Source organism: Tamandua tetradactyla, chromosome 19 (assembly GCF_023851605.1).
Source record: "Tamandua tetradactyla isolate mTamTet1 chromosome 19, mTamTet1.pri, whole genome shotgun sequence".
In the NCBI taxonomy this organism is placed as follows: Eukaryota; Metazoa; Chordata; class Mammalia; order Pilosa; family Myrmecophagidae; genus Tamandua; species Tamandua tetradactyla.
In genome coordinates this window covers 51,436,455-51,463,145 of record NC_135345.1, presented here as the reverse complement: position 1 = coordinate 51,463,145, position 26,691 = coordinate 51,436,455, and the positions used below count along the sequence as shown (strand labels likewise).

Sequence of the window (26,691 nt, the reverse complement as noted above, 5' to 3'; positions counted from 1 at the left end):
TATGTGTATACCACATTTTGTTTATCCATTTATTGGTTGATGGACACTGGATTGTTTCCATCTTTTGGCAATTGTGAATAATGCTACTATGAACATCGGTGTACAAATGTCTGTTTGCATGCATGCTTTCAGATCTAATATGTATATCCCAAGTAATGGGATTGCCAGGTTGTAAGGCAACTCTATACTGAGCCTCCTGAGGAACTGCCAAAATGTTTTCAACAGTGGCTGTACCATTTTCCATTCCCACCAGCAGTTAGTAAGTGTTTCAGTTTCTCCACATCTTCTCCAACACTTGTAGTTTCCTGTTTTTTTTTAAGTAGTGGTCATTCTAGTAGGAGTGAGATAATAGTTCATTATGGTTTTGATTTGCATTTCCCTACTACTAGTAAAGCTGAGCATCTTTTCATGTGTGTTTTTAGCCATCTGTAGTTCCTCTTTGGAAAAATACCTATTCATGTCTTTTGCCATTTTTTAATTGGGTTGGTTGTCTTTTTATTTTTGAGTTGTAGGGTTTCTTTATAGATCCTGAATATCAAACCTTTACTAGATATATGGTTTCTAAATATTTTCTGCCATTGAGTCGGTTGCCTTTTCACCCTTTTGACAAAATCTTTGGAAACATTGAAATATTTGATTTTGAGGAGGTCCCATTTATCTATTTTTTCATTCATTTCTTGTGCTTTGGATGTAAAATATAAGAAACTACCACTATCGCTAGATCTTGGAGCTGTTTCATTACATTTTCTTCTTAAGAGTTTTATGGTACTGAGTTTTATATTTAGCTCTTTGATCCATTTTGAGTTAATTTTTGTATAGAGTATGAGATAGGGGTTCTCTTTCATTCTTTGGCTATGGATATCCACTTCTCCCAACACCATTTTTTGAAGTGACTGTTCTGTTCTGGTTGAGTAGGCTTGGGAGCCTTGTGAAAAATGAATTGACACCAGATCTGAGGTCTATTTCTAAACTCTCAACTCTATTTCATTGATCAGTATGTCTGTCTTCATGCCAGTACCATGCTGTTTTGACCATTAGGGCTTTATAATATGTTTTAAAGTTAGGAAGCATGATGCCTCCTAGTTCATTATTCTTTTTCAAAAAGTTTTTAGCTATTCAAGGCCTCTTAGCCTTCCAAATAAAATTGATAATTAGCCTTTCCATTTCTTCAAAGTAGTGTGTTGGCATTTTGATTGGTATTTCATTGAATCTGTAGATGAATTTGGGTAGACTTGACATCTTAACAATGTTTAGTCTTCTAATCTATGAACACAAATGTCCTTCCATTTATTTACATCGTCTTTAATTTTTTTTAAGCAATGTGTATTAGTTAGGGTTCTCTAGAGAAACAGAATCAACAGGGAACACTTGCAAATATAAAATTTATAAAAGTGTCTCACGTGACCGCAGGAACGCAGAGTCCAAAATCTACAGGGCAGGCTGTGAAGCTGGCGACTCCAATGGATGGTCTGGATGAACTCCACAGGAGAGGCTCACCAGCTGAAGCAGGAATGGGACCTGTCTCCTTTGAGTCCTCCTTAAAAGGCTTCCCGTGATTAGATTAAGCATCACTAATTGTAGAAGACACTCCCCTTTGGCTGATTACAAATGGATTCAGCTGTGGATGCAGCTGACGTGATCATGATCTAATCCTATGAAATGTCCTTATTGCAACAGACAGGCCAGCACTTGCCCAATCACATAAACAGGTACCACAACTTGGCCAAGTTGACACATGTCCCCAACCATGACACAATGTTTTGTAGTTTTCTGTGAAGTCCTTTACATCCTTCATTAGGTTTGTTCCTATACATTTAGTTATTTTAGGTGCTGTTGTAAATGAAGATTTTTTTTCTTGATTACTTCCTTGGATAGCTCATTATTAGTGTATAGAAGCACTATTGATTTTTGCATGTTGATCTTGTATCTTGTCACTTTGCTGAACTCATTAGCTCAAAAAACTCTGTTGTCATTTTTTCCTGGATTTTCTAAATATAGAATCATGTCATCAGCAAATAGTGATAGTTTTACTGCTTCCTTTCCAATTTGGATGTCTTTTTTTTTTTTTTCTTACCTAAATGCTCAATCTAGAACTTCCGGTTCTAGCCAGAACTAGAATAAAAGTAGTGACAGTGGGGATCCTTGTCTTGTTCTTGATCTTAGAGGGAAAGCTTTCAGTCTATCACCATTGAGTATGATCATAGCTGTGGGTTTTTCATATATGCCCTTTGTCATGTTGAGGTCGTTTTCTTCTATTCCTGTTTTGAAGTGTTGTTATCAAGAAATAGTAGTGGATTTTATCATATGCCTTTCCTTTGTTAATTTGAGTTAACAAAGGTGATCTCAAGTGTTTTTTTTCTTCTTTCATTCTATGTGGAAGGTGTTATATTAATTTTCTTATGTGGAACCATCCTTGCATACCTGGAATAAATCCCACTTGAGCATGATATATATTCATTGTGCTGTGGGATTTGGTTTGCTGGTATTTTGTTGAGGACTTTGGCGCTGATATTAATAAGGGATATTGATCTGTTATTTTCTTGTGGAATCTGTCTGGTTAGGGTGATGTTGGCCTCATAGATTGAGTTAGGATGTGTACTATCACCTTAAATGTTTTGGAAGGATTGGTTTTAATTCTTGAAATGTTTGGTAAAATTTGCTATTGAAGCCACTGTTCCTGGACTTATCCCTTGATGGGAACTTTTTGGTTACTAAATTAATCTCTTTATTTGTTAAGATATGTTGAAATCTTCCATTTCTTCTTGTGCCAGTTTAGGTAGCTTAAATGTTTTGAAAGGATTGATTTAAAAAAATATATTTTTATTGATAAACAGCATATAAACACAAGTGTTCTTAACATACAAATATTCCATACATGGTATATAATCAGTGTCTCACAATATCCTCACATAGTTGTGTATTCATCACCGTGATCATTTCTTAGAACATTTGCCTCATTCCAGATAAAGAAATAATAAAAAAAAGAAAAAATCGTACATACCATACCCCTTATCCCTCCCTCTCATTGACCACTAGGATTTCCATCTACCAATTTATTTTAACATTGTTCCCCCTATTATGTATGTATTTTTAATCCATATTTTTTACTCATTTGTCCATTCCATAGATAAAGGAGCATCAGATGCAAGGTTTTCATAATCACATTGCAAAAGCTATATCATTATATAGTCATCTTCAAGAAACATGGCTACTGGAACACAGCTCTACGTTTTCAGGCACTTCCTTCTAGCCTCTCTTATATGCCTTAAACTAAAAGGGGGATATCTATAAAATACATAAGAATAACCTCCAGGATAACCTCTCTACTCTGTTTGAAATCTCTCGGCCACTGACACTTTATTTTGTCTCATTTCTCTCTTTCCCCTTTCTGTCGAGAAGATTTTCTCAATCCATTGATGTTGAGTCCCAGCTCATTCTAAGAATTCTGTCCCACATTGCCAGGGAGGTTTACACCGCTGGGAGTCATGTAGAGAAGGGGAGGGTGTTGACTTTGCTTCTCGTGTTGGCTTAGAGAGAGAGGCCACATTCTGAGCAACAAAAGAGATTCTCTTAGGGGTGACTCTTAGACCTAATTTTAAGTAGGCTTAGCCTATCCTTTGCGTCTCCCTCATTTTTGAAGGACTGTTTGCTGGATAAAGAATTTTTGGCTGGCAGTTTTCTCTTTCAATACCTTAAATATATCATACCACTGCCTTCTTGCCTCTTTCATTTCTGCAGATCCCTCATATGTCAGAAATCACTTTTATTTTGCTGCCTTCAGGATTCTCTCTTTATCTTTGTCATTTGACAGTCGGACTAGTATGTCTCAGAATAGATCTATTAAGATTTAGTTTGTTTGGTGTATGTTAATGATTCTTGGGCATGTGTGTTTATGCCTTTCATAAGAATTGGGAAATTTTTGGCTAGTATTTCCTCAGATATTCTTTCTGCCCCTTTTCCCTTCTCTTCTCTTCCTGGGATATGCATGACCCCTGCATGTTTGGTGCTTCATGCTGTCATTTAAATCCCCGAGACCCTGTTCAATTTTTTCCATTCTTTTCTCTGTCTCTTCATCTGTCTGTAAGATTTTGATTGCCTTGCCTTCTAATTTGCTGAGTCTTATTCTGCCTATTCAAATTTGCTGTTGTATGCCTATAATGTATTTTAAATCTCTTCTAGAGATTCTTCCTTTCATTCCTGTAATTTTCACATTTCTTTTATACTTTCAAATTCTTCTTTATGCTTACCCAGTGTTTTCTTAATATCCTTTATCTCTTTAGCCACATTTTCCTTCATGTCCTTATATTTCTTTAGGGGATTTGTTTGAACATCATTGATTAGTTGTTTCATTTTGTGTCTCCTCCAAAGTTTTAATTTCAGTTCCTTTAACTGGGTTGTATCTTCCTGTTTCCTAGTATGATTTGTACATTTTTGCTGATATGTAGGCATCTGATTATCTTGATGCCTTATCTCTGAATGTCAGTTTTTCTCTTGTCTAGGGTTTGATTGTTGGTTGGCTTTGTGTTAAGGCTCTTGTTTGACACTGGGTTCAACTTATTCTAGACCTTTAGAATTTCCTGTGTTTAACTGTTGAGATTTTTCCAGTTCTTTTTCATCTGATTTTTGCCCTGGATATGTGGTATAGTTTTTAAGATTTCAATGTTTGTGCAATTCTTTCACTTCCAGGAGAAAGCTTGCTTTCCTCATTTCCTTCTCTGGGACTCTTGATCTTTACACACATACATTCCACTCATAGTGTACAATCAGTGGCTCATAGTATCATCACGTATTTGTGTATTCATCACCATGATATTTTTTAAAAACATTTGCATCACCCCAGAAAAAGAAATAAAAAGAAAAAAGGAAAAACTCATACATCCCATACCCCTTACCCCTCCCTCTCATTGGTTACTAGTGTTTCCATCTACCCAATTTATTTTACCATTTATTTGTTTATCTATTTATTTATTTATTTATCCATTTTTTTGCTCATCTTTCCATACTCTGGATAAAAGGAGCATCAGACACAAGATTTTAAAAATCGTACAGTCACATTGTAAAAGTTATATCTTTATATAATTGTCTTCAAGAATCAAGGCTACTGGATTACAGCTCAACAGTTTCAGTTACTTCCCTCCAGCCACTCCAATACAGCATAAACTAATAAGGGCTATCTGTATAATGCCTAAGATTATATAGATAACTTCTTTACTCTGTTTGAAATCTCTCAGCCACTGAAACGTTATTTTGTCTCATTTCTCTCTTCCCCCTTTTGGTCAAGAAGGCTTTCTCAATCCCTTGATACCAGGTCCCAGCTCATTCTGGGATTTCTGTCCCACATTGCCAGGGAGGTTTACACCCCTGGGAGTCATGTCCCAGGTATTGGGGAGGATAGTAAGTTCACCTGCTGATTTGGCTTAGAGAGAGAGGGCACATCTGAGCGACAAAAGAGGCCCTCTGTGGGAGACTACTAGGCATAATTAACAGTAGGCTTAGCCTCTCCTTTGCAAGAATAAGCTCCTTAGGAGCAAGCCTCAATATTGAGGGCTCAGACTATTGAATTGGTTGTCCCCACTGCTTGCAAGAATATAAGGAATTCTCTAGATGGGGAGGTTGAATATTTCCTTCTTTCTCCCTAGTCCACAAAGGGGACTTTGCAAATAATTTTTTATTCTTTTCCCAAATTACTCTGGGGTATATCAGGGCATCACACTAACCTGTACAATCCTACATGATCCTGGCCTATTCAAGATTCCATGTAATTATGGTGTTCAACTAAACTGACCATACAAGTTAATTTAGGAAACGCACAACCCAAAATACAAATTTTGTACCAAATAAGCATTTCTTCCTTTGGTCTCACACAGAAGCTGAGTCTTAAAATATGGACGATATCATCCTTTACCTATATATTCTGATATACCTTAGTCCTTTCCAGATCAGCTACATTCATATCTCTACTTGAAGTCTGCTCATTTTTTCACCTTTTTAAACAGTTCCTGTTCTGGGTACTGCTGACTTTCATAGCTTCAGAGCTCTAACTCTGAGTCTTAGGTGTTATGTAAATACCCGAAGTTCCTGTGAATGACCAGGTTATAAACAAAAAGCTCATTGTCTCAGAATTTAGAAATAACAATTACACCTCCTGAATATACGTGACTGCTGTAAGAACTTACAATCTAGGACCCTTTACAATAAGCCCCAACCTGATAACCCATGCTTTCGACTTTAGTTCACTGAGTTTTTATATTCTAGTTAGTGTAGCTGCTTTTACCTGGAGGGCAAATTCTCGTAGGAGGATCATCCCTCAGTGGACTTTCCCTAGCCAGTATTTCCCAGCCAAACTGTGCCTGAGAACATGAAGGGACTGCAGACCAGTTCATTACTCTTGAAATTCAGAAAATTTCACCAGTTCTCTGAATCTGATAATTTTCTTATAAAGACTGGTGATTTTCTTCATGTGCATTTAATCAACCTTGTTCATAGGCTTTGTCATAGCATGGTGAGAGATTGAAGATTGCAGTCAGTTCTTAATTTGATGGGGGTATTGAGCATTGAATATTTTATTTGGGGTGCACTGAGGTGGAATGAACCTGGAGGTCATCATTCAGAGCAGGACAGGTACTATACTTGCTGATGCTGGGCAGGTTAGTTTTCCTTAACTGTAATTCTTACCTTCAGATATCTTTGTGGATCAAGTGTGGGTTGAAATACCTTTGTAATTCCTAATGATAGTTGAATTTTCTCTTTGATGGGTGAATTTTTCCCTTTATATTGATTTAGTCATCTCGGGATATTGGAAATGGGAGATGGTCAAATGGCTATTTTTAGGTATCACTTTAATCTTGCTCTTGGTTTAAACTTGTTTATATATATATGTTGATTCAGGTATTTAACAGACTAAAGAAAGAAGTTAAAACAGTTATTTTCTGAAGACATTAAGTTACAATGAAAATGCATATAAAAAGAAGTAACACAAAAATTTTGAATTTAGGGTGGGCCATGGTGGCTCAGCAGGCAAGAATGCTCGCCTGCCATGCCCGAGGACCCGGATTCGATTCCCGGTGCCTGTCCATGTAAAAAAAAAAAAAAAAGATTTTTTTTTTTGAATTTGTGTATTGAAGGCAAAAAAGTTCATCTCCTTTCTTCGGCCATTGTGTATTATTTTAACTCCCTCTGAGAACATATTTCAGAACCAGATTTTCGAAGTAGGTTATTGGAATTTTGATTGGTACTGTATTGAATCTGTAGATCAATTTAGGGAGAATTGACATCTTAACTATATTTACCCTTTCTATCCCTGAGCAGGGAATGTCTTTCCACTATTTAGATCTTCTTTGATTTATTTTAGCAATGTTACATAGTTTTCTGTGTACAAGTCCGTTATGTCCCTAGTTAAGTTCATTCCTAACTACTTGATTCTTTTAGTTGCTATTTTGAATGGAATTTTTTCCTTAACTGACTCCTCAGGTAGGTCATTGCCTATGCATAGAAATGTTACTGATTTTTGCACATTAATTTTGTATCCCGCCACCTTTCTGAATTTGTTGATTAGCTCAGGTAACTTTGCTGTAGATGTCTCAGGGTTTTCCAAGTATAGTATCATATCATCTGCAAATAATGAGAGTTTTACTTCTTCCTTTCCAATTTGGATGCCTTTTCTTTGTCTTACCTGATTGCTCTAGCTAGAACTCTAGCGCAATGTGGTATAATAGTGGTGACAGTGGTTATCCTTGTGTTGTTCCTGATCTTAGGGTGAAAGCTTTCAGTCTCTTTCCATTGAGTATGATGCTGGCTATCAGGTTTTCATATATTCCCTTTATCATATTGAGGTAGTTACCTTTGATTCCTATCTTTTGGAATGTTTTTATCAGAAAAGGATGCTGAATTTTGTCAAATGCTTTTTCAGCATCAATCGAGATAATCATGTGATTTTTCCCTTTCGATTTGTTAATGTGCTATATTACATTAATTGATTTTCTTGTGTTGAACCATCCTTGCATTCCTGGTATAAACCCCACTTGGTCATGGTGTATAATTCTTTTAATGTGTTGTTGGATTTGATTTGCTAATATTTTATTGAGAATTTTTGCATCAATATTCATTAGGGAGATAGCCTGTAGTTTTCCGTTCTTATAGCATCTTTGCCCAGTTTTGGTATTAAAATGTTATTGGCTTCATAAAATGAGTCCTCTCTCTTTTTTTCTTTGTCAGTCCTGCTAGTGGCTCATCAATTTTATTGAAATCTCAATCTTGCATGGTGTCTGCCATTAAAGTGAGGGCACTGATTGGAAAGGAGTGGGACCCTGAAAAATGGGATGGTGACATATGGATTGATAATCATGTTGGGGGTGAGGTTGAAACCCTGGGTCATGCTGAATCTTCTCTAGATAACCCTGTAATAGTCTGCCCTGAGGACATACCTGCCCCAGCTCCAGCCTGCCTTGAAGAGTTGGCCACCAAACCTCCTCCTGAAGGGTTTACCCCTAGGGTGATTAATCCTGGTTCACCGGATGAAACTGCAAATGAATATGCTGAAGCCGATGGCTTGGAAGATATTTATAATTCTTTTCATCACCCACTCCCACCACCCCTCATTTCTTCCAGACCTGTAACTAGACTAAAGTCCCAACAGGCCCCTAAAGGTGAGGTACAAAGTATCACACATGAGGAGGTACATTATACTCCAAAAGAACTGTGTGAGTTTTCCAATTTATATAGACAGAAATCAGGGGGATATGTGTGGCAGTGGATTTTAAGGGTGTGGGATAATGATGGGAGGAATATAAGGCTGGATTGGGCTGAATTTATTGATATGGCCCTCCACATTGAATGTTATAGCTTGAGGGGTTAGAAAAGGTATTAACAGTTTGTTTGGATGGTTGGTTGAACCATGGATCAGAAGGTGGCCGACATTACCTGAGGCTGAAATGCCAGAACTGCCCTGGTATAATGTAGATGAGGGGATCCAGAGGCTTAGGGAAATTGGAATGTTAGAATGGATTTAGCATGCAAAGCCTGCTCTTACACCCCAGGAATGTCCAGAGGAAGCACCTTTTACCAGAACAGTGAGAAATAAATTTGTGAGACTAGCGCCATCATCCCTGAAGAGCTCTGTAGTTGCACTTCTCTGAGGGTCAGATATTACTGTAAGAACTGTTGTCACTGATCTGGAATCCTTAAACACAGTGGGGATGACTGGATCCCGAGTTGACAGAAGCCAGGTGGCAGCACTTAATCGCCAAAGACAGGGTAGACATCGCTATTATAATAGACAGCAAACTCAAAGCGGGAGTCAAAATTATATGACTTGCACAGATTTGTGGCATTGGCTAGTAAATCATGGGTACTTAGAAATACAATAGAAGGGCAGCCTACTAAATTCTTGTTCGAGCTGTATAAACTAAAGAGTTCTAGGTGAAGTGAACAGAAGTCTTACCTGAATTACAAAAACACAGTCACGGCCCCTTAATTAATTTCCAGACTTGAGACAGTTTACAGACTCAGAGCCCCTTGAATAAAGGAGGCCAGGTCTCTTTGGGGGAGAACACTGTTACACTGCCACAAATTTATGTTGTTAATCTTCCTCCAAGCCTTCCCCAGGGATACCGATGGCCTTTTCCAGGGTAACTGTGCATTGGGGAGAAGGAAATGATCAGATGTTTCAGGTATTATTAGACACTGGTTCAGAAGTGACATTAATTCCAGGGGACACAAAAAGTCACTCTGGTCCACCAGTCAGAGTGGGGGCTTATGGAGGCCAGGTAATCAATGGCGTTTCAGCTCAGGTACATCTCACAGTGGGTCCAGTGGGCCCCCAGACCCATCCTGTAGTTATTTCCCCTGTTCCAAAATGTATAAGTGGCATAGACATACTGAGCAGCTGCCAGAATTCCCATGTTGACTGTCTAACTCGTGGAGTGAGGGCTATTATGGTGGGAAAGGCCAAGTGAAAGCCACTAGAACTGCCCCTACCTAGAAAAATAGTAAAATAGTAAATCAGAAGCAATACTGGATTCCTGGAGGGATTGCAGAGATTACTGCCACTCTTAAGGACTTGAAGGATGCAGGGGTGGTGATTACCACCACATACCCATTCAATTCTCCTATTTGGCCTGTGCAGAAAACAGATGGGTCTTGGAGGATGACAGTGGACTATCATAAGCTCATCCAGGTGGTAACTCCAATTGCAGGTGCTGTTCCAGATGTGGTATCATTGCTTGAGCAAATCAGTACGTCCCCTGGTATGCAGCTATTGATCTGACAAATGCTTTTTTCTCAATAGCTGTTAGTAAGGACCACCAGAAACAGTTTCTTTTCAGCTGGCAAGGTCAGCAATATATTTTCACTGTCCTACCTCAGGGATTTATCAGCTTTCCAGCCCTATGTTATAATCTTGTCTGCAGGGATCTTGATCGTTTCTCCCTCCCAAAGACATCATACTGGTCCATTATATTGATGATATCATGTTGATTGTACCTAGTGAGCAAGAATTGGCAACTACTCTAGACTTACTGGTAAGGCATTTGCATGTCAGAGAATGGGAGATAAATCCAATAATAATATGGGGGCTTCCACCTCAGTGAAGTTTCTAGGTGTCCAGTGGTGTGGGGCATGTCGATATATCCCTTCTAAGGTGATGATAAGTTGCTGCATCTGGCCCCTCCTATGAGCAAAAAAGAGGCACAATGCCTAGTTGGTCTCTTTGGATTTTGGTGACAATATATTCCTCATTTGGGTGTGCTACTCTGGCCCATTTATCGAGTGACCAGAAAAGCTGCTAATTTTGAGTGGGGACCTGAACAAGAGGAGGCTCTGTGACAGATCCAGGCTGCTGTACAAGCTGCTCTGCTACTTGGGCCGTATGATCCAGCAGATCCAATGGTGCTGGAAGTGTCATTGGCAAATAGAGATGCTGTCTGGAGCGTCTGGCAGGCCCCTATAGGAGAATCACAACGCAGACCCTTAGGAATTTGGAGCAAAGCCTTACCATCTGCTGTAGATAACTACTCTCCTTTTGAGAAACAGCCTTTGGTCTGCTACTGGGCCTTAGTAGAGACTGAACACTTAACGTCTTTTAATACTACCGTGCCCTGTGATTAAAATCAATGGAAAATTGCAACAACCCAATTCAGGCAGAACTACCGATCAATGGCTCTGAAATTTCAGGAATGAAGGTTTGGGTCACCCCACCAGGCAAAGAACCACAGCCAGCTGAAGTGCTTGCAGAGGGTAAAGGGATATAGAATGGGTAATGGAAGAAGGTAGTGGTAAATATGAATGATGACCGCATGATCAGTTACAGAAATGAGGACTGTAATGCTGTTTTGTTCATATCATACTATTTAAGTTGTAAGATATCAAGTTGAAGAATGAATATTACCCAAGGACTTGCACCCTGTTCTGGAGAGATTTAATGTGTTTCCAGTTATATGCAGAACAGTTGAGTATTGTTAGGTGAAAGAAAAAATGTGTGTTCTAATGTTGTTTGTTTAGAAATTAGGTATGGTTTAAGGTGATATGTTTAGCTGCCGAGTTGACAAGGGGTGGACTGTCATGGTCAGGTTCATGTGTCAACTTGGCCAAGTGGTGGTACCTGTTTGTCTGGTTGGACAAGTGCTGGCCTGTCTGTTGCAATGAGGACATTTCATAGAATTAAATCATGATCACGTCACCTGCATCCACACCTGATTCTATTTGTAATCAGCCAAGGGGAGTGTCTTCTGCAATGAGTGATGTAATCTAATCATTGGAAGCTTTTTAAGGAGGATGCAGAAGAGACAGGCTCTCTTCCTGCTTCTGCTGGTGAGCCTCTCCTGTGAAGTTCATCCAGACCCTCCATCAGAATCATTGGCTTCACTGCCTGCCCTGTGGATTTTGGACCTGCGTTGCCATGGTTATGTGAGACACTTTTATAAATATTTTAATTGGGAGTGTTTCCTGTTGATTCTGTTTCTCTAGAGAACCCTAACTAATAGAACACCTTTTTTAATCCATTCACCTTTTGAAGGATATCTTGGTTTCCATTTTCTTTAGAATTATAAATAAAGCTGCCATAAACATTTGCGTGTAGGTTTTTGTATTATGAACATAAATTTTCAATTTATTTGTGTAAAATACCTAGAAACCTGATCCTCGGTTATATATTAAGCCTGTGTGTAGCTTTGTAAGGAACTGCCAGACTATCTTCCAAAGTGGCTGTACCATTTTCCATTCCTGTCAGTAGTAGTAAATGAGTGTTCCTGTCGATTCACATCCTCACTAGCATTTGGTGTTGTTGCTGTTTTTTATTTTAGCTATTGTAATAGGTTATTTCAACAATGACATATCAATGTTTTAATTTGTGGTTTCTTCAAATTATCTTTTTTTAAAAAATTATTCTCTTTCTGTATATCATTACTTACCAAATAATATACTTTGTTAATAGCCGTTTCGGTTTGCTAAAACTCCCAGAATGCAATATACCAGAAAAGGGTAATTTATTAAGTTACAAGTTTACAGTTTTAAGATTATAAAAATGTCCAAAGTAATGCACATCCAGAGAAACATACCTTGCTCATGAAAGGACTGATTGTGTTCAGGATTTCTTTCTCAGCTGGGAAGTAACATCAACCTCAGCTCTCTTGCTCTCCTGGCTTCTTCAAACAGCTTTCTTGGGGTTGATTTCTTTCTGCATCTCCGATGATCTCTGGCTGTATGGGCTCTGTTGGCTCTGAAGCTTTTTCCAAAATTGCTCCCTTTTAAAAAACTCCAGTAAGCAGCCACAGTTTGAATGAGTGGAGACACATCTCCAATGAAATCATCTAGACAGAACTTCCCACCCACAATTGGGTGGGTCACATCTCCATGGAAACAACTTAATCAAAAATTTCCCACCGTAAACATTATTGAATCAGGATGAAAGAAAATAACTTTTCTGGGATACGCAACAGTTTAAAATTGGCACAATAGCTTTATAAAATACTTCTTTGGTTACTATTGGAGGAGAAGTATTTAATTTGTGCAGCAAATTAGTAATATTATGGAAAATAAACTCATGGCCTGCTTGCCAGTGATTTTTTAAAAATACTGCTCTGTATAGAATTAGAATTTATTAATATTTATTGGATATTATTGTACTGTGTGATGGGGATATAAAGATGAATAAGACATAAATGTTATCCGTTGTAGATAACTGTATTGCCAGTCTAAATGTATTAGTCACCCCCTCACCACTACCTCACACCCACTCCAAATGGTAGCACAGTGTGCCGTAGATGTTCAGAGAGGGTGTAGGCAGTGTGTTAAAGTCTTCCAGGAAACCTCTGTGGGGGGCATGGCGTCTTCAAACTGTCTTTTGAAATGCAAATCTGATTGTTACCATTCTACATGAAACCTTCTAATTCCTTCTTAGTATAATGTGTGATATTCATTTGAAGCTTTAGCCGGTACTGATGATCTTACTTCTGTTTTATTTCTTGGTGCATCTTACCCTTTCTGTTTTAGCCACAATGGTCTTTTAGTCTCTTGAGCAGTCTTTTGCTTCAAGATTTTTCCACATGCTGTTCCCTCTGCTGGAATTTTTTTTGTATGTTGCAGTTTTGTATGATTTTTTCCACACATATCCTACAGGTAAAAGGTTGTGTGATTTAGAAATTCTTCCTTAGTCTCCTTGACTAGATAAATTTGACTTTTGTCATCTCAGAACATTCTGTATTATTCCTTCCAACTTCTTTCTTCGGTTTGTGATTATATATTGATATGACTATGTCCATCCTCCTCCAAGGAGTAGGCTGCATGAGGACATTGACCCTGTTGCCTTCTTGCAATATTTTCTCCACAAAATTTAAGAGTGTCTGATTCTTAAAAATCAGGAATTGAGATATTAACATGCATTGTGAAAATGATGCAGGACAAAATAGGAGAAAAAAATCACAGTTTTTGTGATGACCCATGTAGTATACAACACAGATATAACTATTATAGAGTACAAAAAAAAATTTGTCATATGTAATATCATCAGACTTAAATATACTCATGCCATTTGGACATAAATATGCATTAACAAAAATTAATAGTGATAGGAAACTAAACAAGCTTATTTTAGTCTTTGACAGATTAACTAAAAATCAAATCAGAACAAGTCTAAGAAAACAAAAATGGAAATGGATAAAAATAAAATGTTGAGTTGATGAAGTAGAGAACCAGTAGAAATATTGGCAAATACTATTGGGAAATAAATTCAAGATAACTTCTATGAAACAGCTAATACAGTAATTGAATCACAGGCTAGCCTATAGTAATAAAGCAAATATATGTAATATCAAATTAGGAATGATGAAGAATTCAGAAAGTTTTACAACGAAATTTTTGTAAGAGGATGCTTTGAATAGATTTGTCTACCTAATTGACTGTAAGAGCATATGTATCAGAATATGAGTGTCATTTTCTCGTTTTATGTTTGTGGGCAGGTATCTTCTTTATGTCTCAGTTTTCTCATTTTCTAAATTAGCAATTATAGTTTCTATTCCACAAAATTGTTCTAAGGATTAAATAAAATAATGTCTGTAACATGCCTAACATATGGCAAATAGTTGGGTCATTTCTGCTATATAGTGACATTTGCATTCCTGAAAATCACTGTACTAGGCAAAATAGCACAATAAAAACCACAGGACTTAGAGACACACACAAGTTTATTCTTTAGTGATGGATTAAATTCATGTTTTCAAACCAGTGCAGAACTGACTATATAGGGCATGTATAAGGCACAGAGTAAGCCCTCACAGTGTGGCATATTCATTTGTTAGTTTACTTTCAATACTTGAAGAAATTGTAAATAGTAAAGAGTTGATTTATAAAAATATTTAATAGTACCTTTCCCATAGTTAGCACTATAGATTATCATTCAGTTCTATGAAATTATAAGAATTGACTCAGCAGGAGGTATAAATCTAAATAATTTAAGAACTAGGGGCAATATTGAAGAATTAGGTTAAACTTTGTAAAACATTGATCACCATCAATTCACTGACTAGTTTTTTCATAGTTTCTAGAAGTAGAAAATTCTGTTCATCTTTTAACTATTATCCTGCATAGACAAAAATGAAAAGTTCTCTCTTGCCCCCCCTCCCTTTTTAAAAACAAAGCTAGCATTGTGCTGATACCGTCATTTGACAGTCACCCTCATTTTGTAGATGAGGAAACTCATGCACAGAGATCTTAAATAATCACCCTAGGGTTATTCACCTTGTAGTGGTTAACTCTCAGACTGAGGCCGTCTTGGCCCAGAATCCAGGCTAAATGCTGTAGTAGATTGCTTTTCAGTAAGTGAATGAATGGTAAATGAATGTCGTAATGAGTAAATATTGTTGTTGACTTTCAAATATATAGAACATCAATATAGAACTTTAATCTTATAATCTAAGAATTGTCGAACTGGAATCTGTTAGAAAATTTAGATCACATGACACACAGCTTCTCTTTTTGGAGGTGAGAGCTCTGCAGTCACACCGCCAGGGACTGAGCCTGGCTCCACCCCTTCCTGGTAGTTGTGTGATCCGGGCAGCTTATATTAGCGTCTTACCTTTCCATTAAAACAACTTAATTGTAACTTAAGAGCGAAAATGAAACCAACTCTCAAATCTAAATGGGTTATCATATGTAAGATTGCTAATATTTTGCGTGTGTATATATACACATACTTTTTCTCATTGTAGGAGAAGCTCTTGTCCAGATCCCTTCAGAGAGGTGAAGATCTTCAGTTTGACCAGGTATGTCAATTTTGGAGGAATATTTTTTATTGAAAGGAAAATGTCGGCCCTATTAGTCTGGCCCATATATGTCCAATATTGTCAGATTCTTTTACATTGTTTAGCGATTCTGTATCATTACAGATTAAATTCATTCTAGAGTTGGTAGGGTGTTTTTTTTATTAAAGCAGTTTAATTGAGATATATGCACATACCATACAATCTATCCAAATCTATAATCCATGATTCATAGCATATTCACAGAATTATGTATTTGTCACCACAATCAATTTTAAAACATTTTCATGACTTTAGAAACATACCACTTATAACCCCCTTATTATTGATACTTAGCATTGTTGTGATACCCTCCTACAACTGATGAAAGAATATTAAAATGTTACTGTTAACTATAGTTCATAGTTTATATTACATGTATTTATCCTCTATAACACCCTATGTAAACACCTTGTAATAGTGATGTACATTTGTTCTAGTTCATGAAAGTACAATTAACCCCAGTTATTATCCACAGCAGTTCATTGTACCGTACGAGCCCTGTTCTATCTTTTTGCTTTCATTCTAGTGACTTACATGACCCTAAACTTTCCCTTTCAATCACAATCAGACAGATAATTCAGTACTGTTAGTTACACTCACAGTAATGTTCTACTGTCACCTCTATCCATGTCCACAGTTTACAATCAACCTAATTAAAAATTCTGCACCTATTAAGCATTGGCTCCACATTCTCTACTCTCATTCTGTCTCCTGGAAACCTGTATTGCAGATTTTAACTCTGTGAGTTTGCTCATTATAATTAGATCATATTAAATCATGCCATATTTGTCCTTTTATGTCTGGCTTATTTACCTCAACATAATGTTCTTAAGGGTCATCCATTTTACAGCATGCATCAAGACTTCGTTCCTTCTTATAGCTGAATAAAATTGTATTGTAGGTATATACCACGTTTTTTTTATTCCTTCATCAATATATGGACACTTGGATTGTTTCTATCTTTTGGCAATCGTGAATAATGCCACTATGTAAAATGGTGTGTGAATATTGACTTGAGTCCTTGCTTTCAGTTCTTCTGGGTATATATCCAATAGCAAGATTTTCAGATCATACAACAAATCTATACTTAGCTTCCTGAGGAACCACCTTCCTGAGGTACCATTTTATGTTCCCACCAGCAGTAAATGAGTTTCCCATTTCCCCACATCCTCTCCAAGACTTGTTGTTTTCTTTTTTTTTAATAGTGGCCCTTCTAGTAGGTGTGAAATGATAGTTCATTATGGTTTTGATTTGCATTTCCCTAATTGCTAGTGAAGCTGGACATCTTTTCATGTGCTTTTTAGCCATTTTGTTTCCTCTTTGGAAAAATCTCTGTTGAAGTCTTATGTCCATTTTTTAATTGAGTTGTTTGTTTTTTTATTGTTGAGTTGTAGGATTCCTTTAAATATTCTAGATATTAAACCCTATCGGATATGTGGTTTAGAATATTTTCTCCTATTGAGTAGATTGCCTTTGCATCTTTTTGACAGAGTCCTTTGAAGCACAAAAGTTATCAGTTTTGAGGAGGTCCCATTTATCTATTTCTTTTTTCACTGTTCATATTTTGGATATAAAGTCAAACCACCAACTACCACTAGATCTTGAAGATGATTTCCTAGATTTTCTTCTAGGAATTTTATGTCCTCGTTCTTATATATGAGACTTTAATCCTTTTTGAGTTAATTTTTATACAGAAGGTGAGATTTAGGAGTCCTTTTTCATTCTTTTGGATATGAATATCCCGTTCTCCCAGCACCATTTGCTGAACATACTGTTCTGTCCCAGTTGAGTGGACTTGGTGGCCTTGTCAAACATCAAGTAGCAATAGATGTGAGGTCTATTTCTGAACTCTCAATTAGATTCCATTGGTTGATATATCTGTCTTTATACTAATACCATGCTTTTCTGACCTTGTTGTTTTGTAATATGCTTTAAGAACAGGGAATGTGAATTCTCCAATTTCTTTCTTCTTTTTAAAGATTTTTTGGGTATTCAGGATCCCTTACCCTTCCAAATAAATTTGGTAATTGACTTTCCCATTTCTGCAAAGTAGGCCATTAGAATTTTGATTGGATTGAGTTGAATCTGTAATTCCATTTGGGTAGAATTGACATCTTAATGATAAATACTCTTCTCATCCATGAACACAGAACATCCTATTTATTAAGTCCTCTTTGATTTTGTCTACTGTTGTTTTATAGTTTTCTGTATACAGTTCCTTTACATTTTTTGGTTAAATTTATTCCTAGATATTTGATTCTTTTAGTTGCTGTATTAGTCAGGATTCTTTAGGGAAACAGACTCAGTATGAGATTATGAAAGTATCTCATATAACCGTGGGGATACATGAGTCCAAATTTTGTAGAGCAGGCCACAAGCTAACAGCTCTAATGAAGGCCTTCAGTGAATCCCCCAGGAGGGGCTGATTGGCTGAAGCAGAGACAGATTCTCTCTTCTGACATCTCCTTTAAAACCTTCAACTGATTAGATTAAATGTCACTAATCGTGGAAGACACTCCCCTTGGCTGATTGCAGATGTGTCCAGCCATGGATGTAGTCTGTGTGCTAATGATTTAATAAACCAGTCTTCTAGTTTATCAAACAGCCACAAAATGTCCTTGCAGTAATGGATATACCAGTGCTTGCTTGACCAGACAGCTGGGTGCCATTACTTGGCTAAGTTGACACATGAACATAACCATAACAGTTGCTATTGTAAATGGAAATTTTTTCTTAATTTACTTCTCAGATTGCACTTTACTAGAATATAGAAACACTGTATTTTTGCTGGTTTTTGCATGTTCATCTTATACCCTGCTATTTTGCTGAATTTGTTTACTAGCTTTAACACCTTTGTTGTAGTTTTTCATGACTTTCTAAACTTAGAACCATGTCATCTTCGAATAGTGAAAGTGTTTACTTCTTTCTTTGCAATTTGAATGCCTTTTATTGTTTTTTTCTTGCCTAATTTCTCTAGCTAAAACTTTTAGCACTTTGTTGAATAGCAGTGGTTACCACGGGCTTCCTTGTTTTGTTCCCAATCTTAAACAAGGAAGGGAAAGCTTTCAGTCTTTCATTGTTGATTATGATGTTAGCTGTGGGTTTTTCATATTTGCCCTTTGTCTTGTTGAGGAAGTTCCCTTTTGTTCCTATTTTTCAAAGTGTTTTTATCAAGAATGGGTGCTAGATTTTGTCAAATGCATTTTCTGTATCAATCAAGATGGTTTTCCCCTTTGACTTATTAATGTGGTTTGTTACCATAGTTGATTTTTTGTGTGTTGAACCACCCTTACATATCTGGGATTGAACCCACTGCATCATGGCGTATAATTCTTTTAATGTGCTGTTAGATTCAATTTGCAAGTATTTTGCTGATGGTTTTTGCATCTATATTCATTAGAGAGATTAGTCTGAGATTTTCTTTTCTTGTAGTATCTTTGTCAGGCTTTGGTATTAGGGTGATGTGGGCTTCATAGAGTGAGTTATGTAGTGCTCCTTTCTTTTCAGTTATTTGGAAGAATTTGAGCAGAATTGGTATTAATTCATGGAATGATTAGTAGAATTCACCTGTGAACCCATCTGGTGAAACCATTTGGCTTTTCTTTGCTGAGAGGTTTTTGATGACTGATTCATTCTCTTTTCTTGTTAAGTGGTCTGTTGAAGTCATCTGTTTCTTCTAGAGTCAATGAAGGTTGTTTGTGTGTTTCTAGAAATTGTCCATTTCATTTAAGTTGTCTAATTTGTCGACATATGGTTGTTCATAGTCTCCCTTTATGATCATTTTTATTTCTGTGGGGTCAGTATTAATGTCTCCTGTCTCATTTCTGATTTTATTTATTTGTATCCTCTTTCTTTTTTTCTTTGTCAGTCTAGCTAAGTAAGGGTTTGTCAGTTTTATTGATCTTCTCAAGAACCAAGTTTTGGTTTTATTGATTTTCTCTATTGTTTTTTTATTCTCAATTTCATTATTTCTGCTCTCATCTTTATTTCTTTCCTTTTGTTTGCTTAAGGTTAGTTGCAGTTCTTTTTCTAGTTCTTCCAGGTATGCAGTTAGGTTTCTGATTTTAGCTCTTTCTTACATCTCAATAATGTAGGTGTTTTGGGCTATAAATTTCCCTCTCAGCACTGTCTATGCTGCATCACTAAGTTTTGATGTATTGTTTTCATTCTTTCATGTTATTTACTGATTTCTGTCATAGTTTAGTCTTTGACCCACGATTGTTTAACAATATGTTGTTTAACCACCGTGTATTTGTGAATTTTCCAAGCTCTGCCTATTACTGATTTCCAGCTTCATTTCACTGTAGTCAGAGGAGATTCTTTGTATAATTTCAGTCTTACTAAATGTTTGAGAAGTTGTTTTGTGGCCCAACAAGTGTTCTTTCCTGGGGAATAGTCCATGAGCACTGGAGAATAATGTATATCCTGTTGTTTGGGGGTGTTATGTTCTGTATATGTCTATTATGCCTAGTTACATTTATCATTTTATTCAAATTGTTTCCTTATTGATCCTTTGTCTTGATGTGCACTCTATCGATGAGTGTGTATTGAGATTTCCAATTATTATTATAGAGACCTATTTGTCCCTTCAAATTTGACATTTGCCTCATATATTTTGGGGCACCTGTTAAGGTGCATAAAAATTTATGATTGTTATTTTTTCTTGGTGTAGTGCCCCTATTATTAATATATAATTTGTATTTAATGTCTATTTTGTCTGGTATTAGAATCACTACCCCAGTTCTTTTTTGGTTCCTGTTGGTGTATTATATCTTTTTCCAGCCTTTCAGTTCCAACCTATTTGTATCCTTCAGTTTAAGGTGATTCTCATGTATATAGCATATAGAGGGATCATATAGATATATATATAATTTGTCTGCCAATTTGTGCCTTTTGATTGGGGAGTTTAATTCATTAACATTGGGGTTATTACTGTAAAGACTGCACTTACTTTAACCATTTTATCCTTTGGCTTTTATTTCATATCTTGTTTTTGTTTCTCTTTTTACTCTTTTAGTTACCCTTACTGATAATCTTCCTTTCTGCATTCTGCTCCAATCTTCTCTCTTGTCTTTTCTTTCCATCCTGCAGAACTCCTCCTAGTAAAGCAGGATTCTTGTTAATGAACTCTCTCAGCTTCTGTTTATCTGTGAATATTTTAAATTTTCCCCCTTTTTTTGAGGAAAATTTTGCTAGGCAAAGAATTCTTGTTTGGTAGTTTTTCCCTGTCAATATCTTGAATGTATCATACCACGGCCTTCTTGCTACCACGGTTTCTGGTGTGAAATTGGTACTTAGTGTTATTGACTGTCCCTTGTATGTGTTGGGCCATTTTTCTCTTACTGCTTTCAGAATTCTCTCTTTATCTTTGGCAGTTGACAGCCTGTTTAGTATGTGTCTTGGAGTAAGTCTATTTAGATTTATTCTGTTTGGAGTATGCTGTGCTTCTTGGCTATGTATAGTTATGTCTGTTGTAAGAGTTGGGAGGTTTTTATTCATTATTTCTTTCTGCCTCTTTTTACTTTTCTTCTTCAGGGACACCCATGATGTGTGTGTTTGTGTCCTTTATGCTGTCATTCAAATCCTTGAGATCAATGACAGTTGATCAGTTTTCTCTGTTCTTTTCTCTGTCTGTTCTTCTGTCTGTAAGATTTAGATTGTCCTTTTGTTCTAGTTTGTTGATTCTTCTACCTACTCAAATGTGCTGTTGTATGCCTCTAGTGTATTTTAGTCTCTTCTGTTGTGCCTTTTATTTCCATAATTTCTTTTCATCCTTTGAAATTATTTGTAATCCCACCCAGGGTCTTCAATATATCCTTTATCTCTTTATCCATGTTTTCCTTCATATCCTTTAATTGATTTAGTAGATTTATTTGAACATCTTTGATGAGAAGTAGTTCCAAATTTTTTGTCTTCTCTGAAGTAAGTTTTAATGTGTTCCTTTCAGTGGACTGAATCTTTCTGTTTCTTAGTATGGCTTGTACTTTTTTGCTTGTGTCTAGACGTCTGATTTTCTTGATGATTTTACTCTTGAGGTTAGTTTTGTTTTGCCTGGGGTTCTGATTAGCTTTGTGCTAAGTCACTTCCTTGACACTTGGCTCAACTTATATAGACCTTTAGAATAGCTTGTGTTTTAACTGATCAGATTTTTTAACCCTTATTCATCTGTTTCTTGCCCTGGATATACAGTACAGTTTTTGAGATTGCACTATTTTGCAATTGCTCAAAGCTTCCTTTCACCTTTTCTTCCTATAGGAATGTTGATCAGTTTGATTTGTTTTTTATTTCCCTCTATAGTTTTTTAACATTCCTTTCAGTGTTCTAGCTGCTACTATTTAGAGGGCAAATTCTGGCAGGAGGGTCACCCTGGAGAGGAGTGTCTTAAGTCAGTATTTCACAGTACAAACAGGGCCAGGGACCCTTGAAGGGGGCTTAGATCGGTTCCAAAGTGTCCTGGGGAGTAGACCTGGAAAGACACCAAATTTCTCTCTGAAAGCTCCCTGAATCTGAACCTTCCTGTCCTGCCAGCAGAAGGCACTCCACTGGGAACTGTTCCTCCCAGCCCTAAAAAGGCACTCTGACTTTAAATCCTCCCACTCCTGCTTCCATCTCTGTGGAGGTTGGGGTTGAAACTGAGGCTACTGGCTCTTTTTTGTAGGGTTGCTTGAAACTGTAGCTGCCCTCAGAACCGGGACCTGTCATTCAGAATTCACTAATCAAAAGCTGCAGGTTTTGCTCAGCCATGTCTCGCACCTACCCCATTTTTGGGGAAGAGGACTTTTATTTCCAGTGGGGGATGGGCACCAGCCTCTACAGTGTGGACAGCTTTACTCAGAGCTCTTCGTTGCAGGTTATCAGTCTCTCCCTCCTGCTTTTCTGTGGATAGTGTTCTTCCGGTCTTCAGAGCCACACCAAACTACAGAGCACCTGATAATTTATTTTTTAACAAGTAATAGAATGAACTCTGACCTTTATTGATTTCAGTTCATTTAGCATTTTGAAGCTTTTTTACTTTTTCTTTATTTAATCTCTTCACTGTATCCATTGAAATTTTTCTTAGAAAGTTTCCAGTTTTACCCTTCACTCTTTCTTTGTGTATCAATTCTTACAATTTTTAAGTAATACTATTTTATCTTTTAATATTAATTTTTCTGATGAGGTATCCAAACCTATATATAAAATACCAATATGTCAATTTTTCCCTCTTGCTGAGAGTAATGTTTGTGTTATTTTATTGTAATTGTATTTGATCAATAGTTATTTTATTACAATTAAATGTTGATTATTTACACGAACCAATAATTTACTTAGCTTTCTTTTGCCACCTATTACTCCTGAGCTACTTTTCTTATAATTACTTATCTAAGAAATCGAAGTTAATGTTCATATTAGTCTAATTAAGTAGACGCAGAAGCTTGGTTAGAATCACCTTGTGAAGACTAATCAGAATTCCTCTATTCTTGATCCCACTCCAGTTGTGCTGACTCAAAATCCCCAAGAGTGGTACTCTGGCAGCTGTATTTTATAAAAGGTCTCTAGGTGATTACAATGAATACTCTCGTAAATAATCACTTGACTAAGATCAAACTAGAAACAGGAAGATACCTTGTCTGTTACAAAAATAAGATCACCTATATAATGCCTTTCAAATCTAATTCTGCTACAGAGAATATTTAGATTATTCATATGAGTCCCCTTCACTAATAACTAATGCCTAATCTAATCATCATGATTTTAAATCTGGTAAAAGTACTTTAAGGAAAATTTCCATTGCATTATTGTTTTATGTATAGGATTAAGAAAAACTATGAATAATCATGGCTCATAGTTTGATTTTTTTCCAGAGTAAAAAAACTATATGTTATATAAATGACTTTACTATATAGTTACAATAGCAGATGGGGTTTTATTGTTCCTTTAGATATTAAAAGGATTTCCTTTATAGGAAATACTGTTCATTGTTAAGAAAATGTAGATTAAAAAAAAACTTGGTTAAAATAAAATCAGTCTTGGTTTTACTTTATTATATTGGAAACTATTTACCTGTCAAAAGTTTGGTTATTTATAAATAAGAGGATGATTAAAGGAGAGTAGAAGTAAGGCAAAGGAAGAAAATAACAGTGTTCACAGTAAAAACTATTTCATTCTTTTCTATTTTCATGGATTAAGTGCATTTCGGATTATTTGGCAAATATGAAACAGCAGGAAAATTAAATGTTTGATCCCTAGAGGTTATTAGTTTATCTCCTTTATCTGACTCTATATAAAACATCTATGCCACTCATAAATTTTCTGTTTAGGAAAACAAAGTGCAGTATGTTTGACTATATGTTTAAAATACTAATTTTATGAGCAATGGGTTGAATCAAGTACAGAAATTTTTGTGAAGAGAGGAATTTTTTCTTGGGGTCCTCAAGGTGAAGTTTAGTCATGGTGAAACTAAATGACCTGACTTTATTACTCAGCTGAGTCCCTACCCCTTATTTATATATTTTTTCACATGGGCAGGCACAGGGACTCGAACTCAGGTCTCTGGCATTGCAGGCGAGAACTCTGGCACTGAGCCACTGTTGCCCACCCCCCGCCCCTTATTTTTATTTTAAGCACATTGCTTGCATTTTACTTGCTGTGTATATTTATTTTCCAATGATTGCTTAAAAGTTACCTTTAATGCTGTGTTTATTTTTTGGTGATTAGTAATGTCTTGTGTTTTCAGTTGATAAGCTCTATGAGCTCAGTAGCTGAGCACTGTCTCCCTTCCTTACTTCGCACCCTGTTTGACTGGTACAGACGCCAGAATGGAACTGAAGATGAATCTTATGAATATAGGCCTCGGTCTAGCACAAAATCTAAGGGGTAAGTGACTAATTTCTCAGTCTTCTACCTGGAGACTAGTCATTTCAAATGAAGGGAGTGGTAGTGTTATCAACAGAAGATTGTTACTGTTTTCTTTCTATGCAGAAAACATGGATTATATTTGTGATGTGGTCATAGGTAGTGAGGGGGGAAAATAGTTGTACCGTAAATCATGGGGAAGTACTTGATTAATTAATTGCAGCCTTAACCACACTCATCCTTGGGACTAGTCATCCAAAAATCATTGTCTCAAGGGTCATGTCAGTATTCCAGTGAGGAACTTTAACAACCATGGCAGAGGTGAAGTAAAAACTCACAGAAGAAGGTCTTGATCGTGAAGAATGTAAAGGGAGGTAATTGTTATGATACAGAGAGACTGCCAAAACTCTATATTATAGCACCAGGAGTCTTCTTGGCGCTCAAATCTTAGAACTTGTCATCTCCTACTTCAGATTTTCCAGTGCTGTCTTGGCATTACATACAACATCTACTGTGTTGAGATGGTTGTCCATGGTTTGGTGTTGGACTTCAGTTAGATGGCACTTATGATTTTTCAACTTAGATTTGTAAGAAACTTACCTGGTTCTGTATTTTCATCTAAAAAGGTTCACACCTTTGTTTCAATTCTTAATTAAAAAAAAAAAGAATACTAATCAAATATGTAGCAATGTTATATTTTCTAAATGAAATTTAAAATGTTTCTCCCTCCTATTATTTCTTTCAGTCTAGGTTTAATTTCTGAAAGATACAGCAGTGAAGTGTGTGTGTATGAACACCCAAAGTATACAAAGAGAAGGAACATGAGATCATGAAACACATACATTGGGTTGTTATAAAAAATGATTAGCAGTTAGAAGAATATTAACAATCTGTAACACCATATATATTAGAAACTCAGTAAATAACATGAACCTACTAACCAGTTGCTATTCAAAACTTTATACTTTTTTTTTTTTTAATGTACATCATACATTTATTACCAACAATCCTCTCAACTCCAAAATTGGGTACAGGGATTAAAAATAAAAATTCATTGCACTACTTAGTAAAGCATTACTATTAACTTTCATAAAAAATGTACAAACTTTGTTAAAAATTTATCAAGCCTTCAAATGATTTGGTTACAGATATTTATAATACATACATTTAAAACTATATGTTAACTGATATAATGGAATATAATTTGAAGAAATAACTCAGCAAATGATTCCAAAAAAACATTTGGGTCCTTCTTTCAGGGACGAACAGCAACGTGAAAGAGATTATCTTCTTGAACGGAGGGACTTAGCAGTTGATTTCATTTTTTGTTTAGTTTTAGTTGAAGTTCTAAAGCAGGTAAGCTCTTTTATTTCTGCAAAGTTTGGTACTTCTTTTCTCATTATGTCTATAGGCTTCAATTACCTGATTTGGATTGTTATGTCTAAAATTGTGGCCCATATAAACTAGATCCCTGTAATTTAACTGTAATCTTTGTTGCCCGAGGCTTTCATGCTCTGTGCCTGTTACTCTCTACTCTTTTTTTTTTTTTCCACCTTTATATGCTTTCCTAGATAGGAAATCTTGTTAGCAAAAATAAGCTGAATGCAAATTGATTAAATATTGGCTTGTAGCTTCAAACATAGTCTTCCTGTAATTCATCTGCCTCAGTCCTTTTTCACCTTCGCTCTCGAACAGTTTCTCTTCTTTAGCCCTGAAGCCTGCTTTCCAACCTGTAATAATTGTGCAATTGTAGTTGAGGGATATGGGTGATATCACAAGGGTAAGATTGCATGTTCAAGTGCAGAAGTTTTCAGGCACGTGAAAATAGTTCAGGAAAATAAATTATGTTTATTTATTCAATGAATATTTGAATGCTTCTTGTGCACTGGCATTGTTGTAGGCACTGAGCTTATGTCTGAGTGGGACAGGCTAGTGAAAATATAAATATATATAGTATTGTATTGGAATAATCTTGCAAATCTTTACTATTCAAAGTCAATAGAATTATACATGCACATACCTATACCAAGTTTGAAAGCTTTTTTGTTTGTTTGTAATCTTTAAA

General features: G+C 36.3%; 1 protein-coding gene across 8 annotated transcripts in view; it reads left to right on the top strand.

Moving 5' to 3' along the window:
• Positions 1 to 26,691, top strand: part of FRYL (FRY like transcription coactivator) — a 328,237-nt gene that overhangs the window by 139,202 nt on the left and 162,344 nt on the right. For all 8 annotated transcript variants that reach the window (XM_077136813.1, XM_077136812.1, XM_077136810.1 and 5 more), the window contains 3 exons: positions 15,699 to 15,752; positions 24,508 to 24,647; positions 25,886 to 25,982. In XM_077136813.1, coding sequence (XP_076992928.1) covers positions 15,699 to 15,752; positions 24,508 to 24,647; positions 25,886 to 25,982 — 291 coding nt within the window. The remainder of the gene's footprint in view (positions 1 to 15,698; positions 15,753 to 24,507; positions 24,648 to 25,885; positions 25,983 to 26,691) is intronic.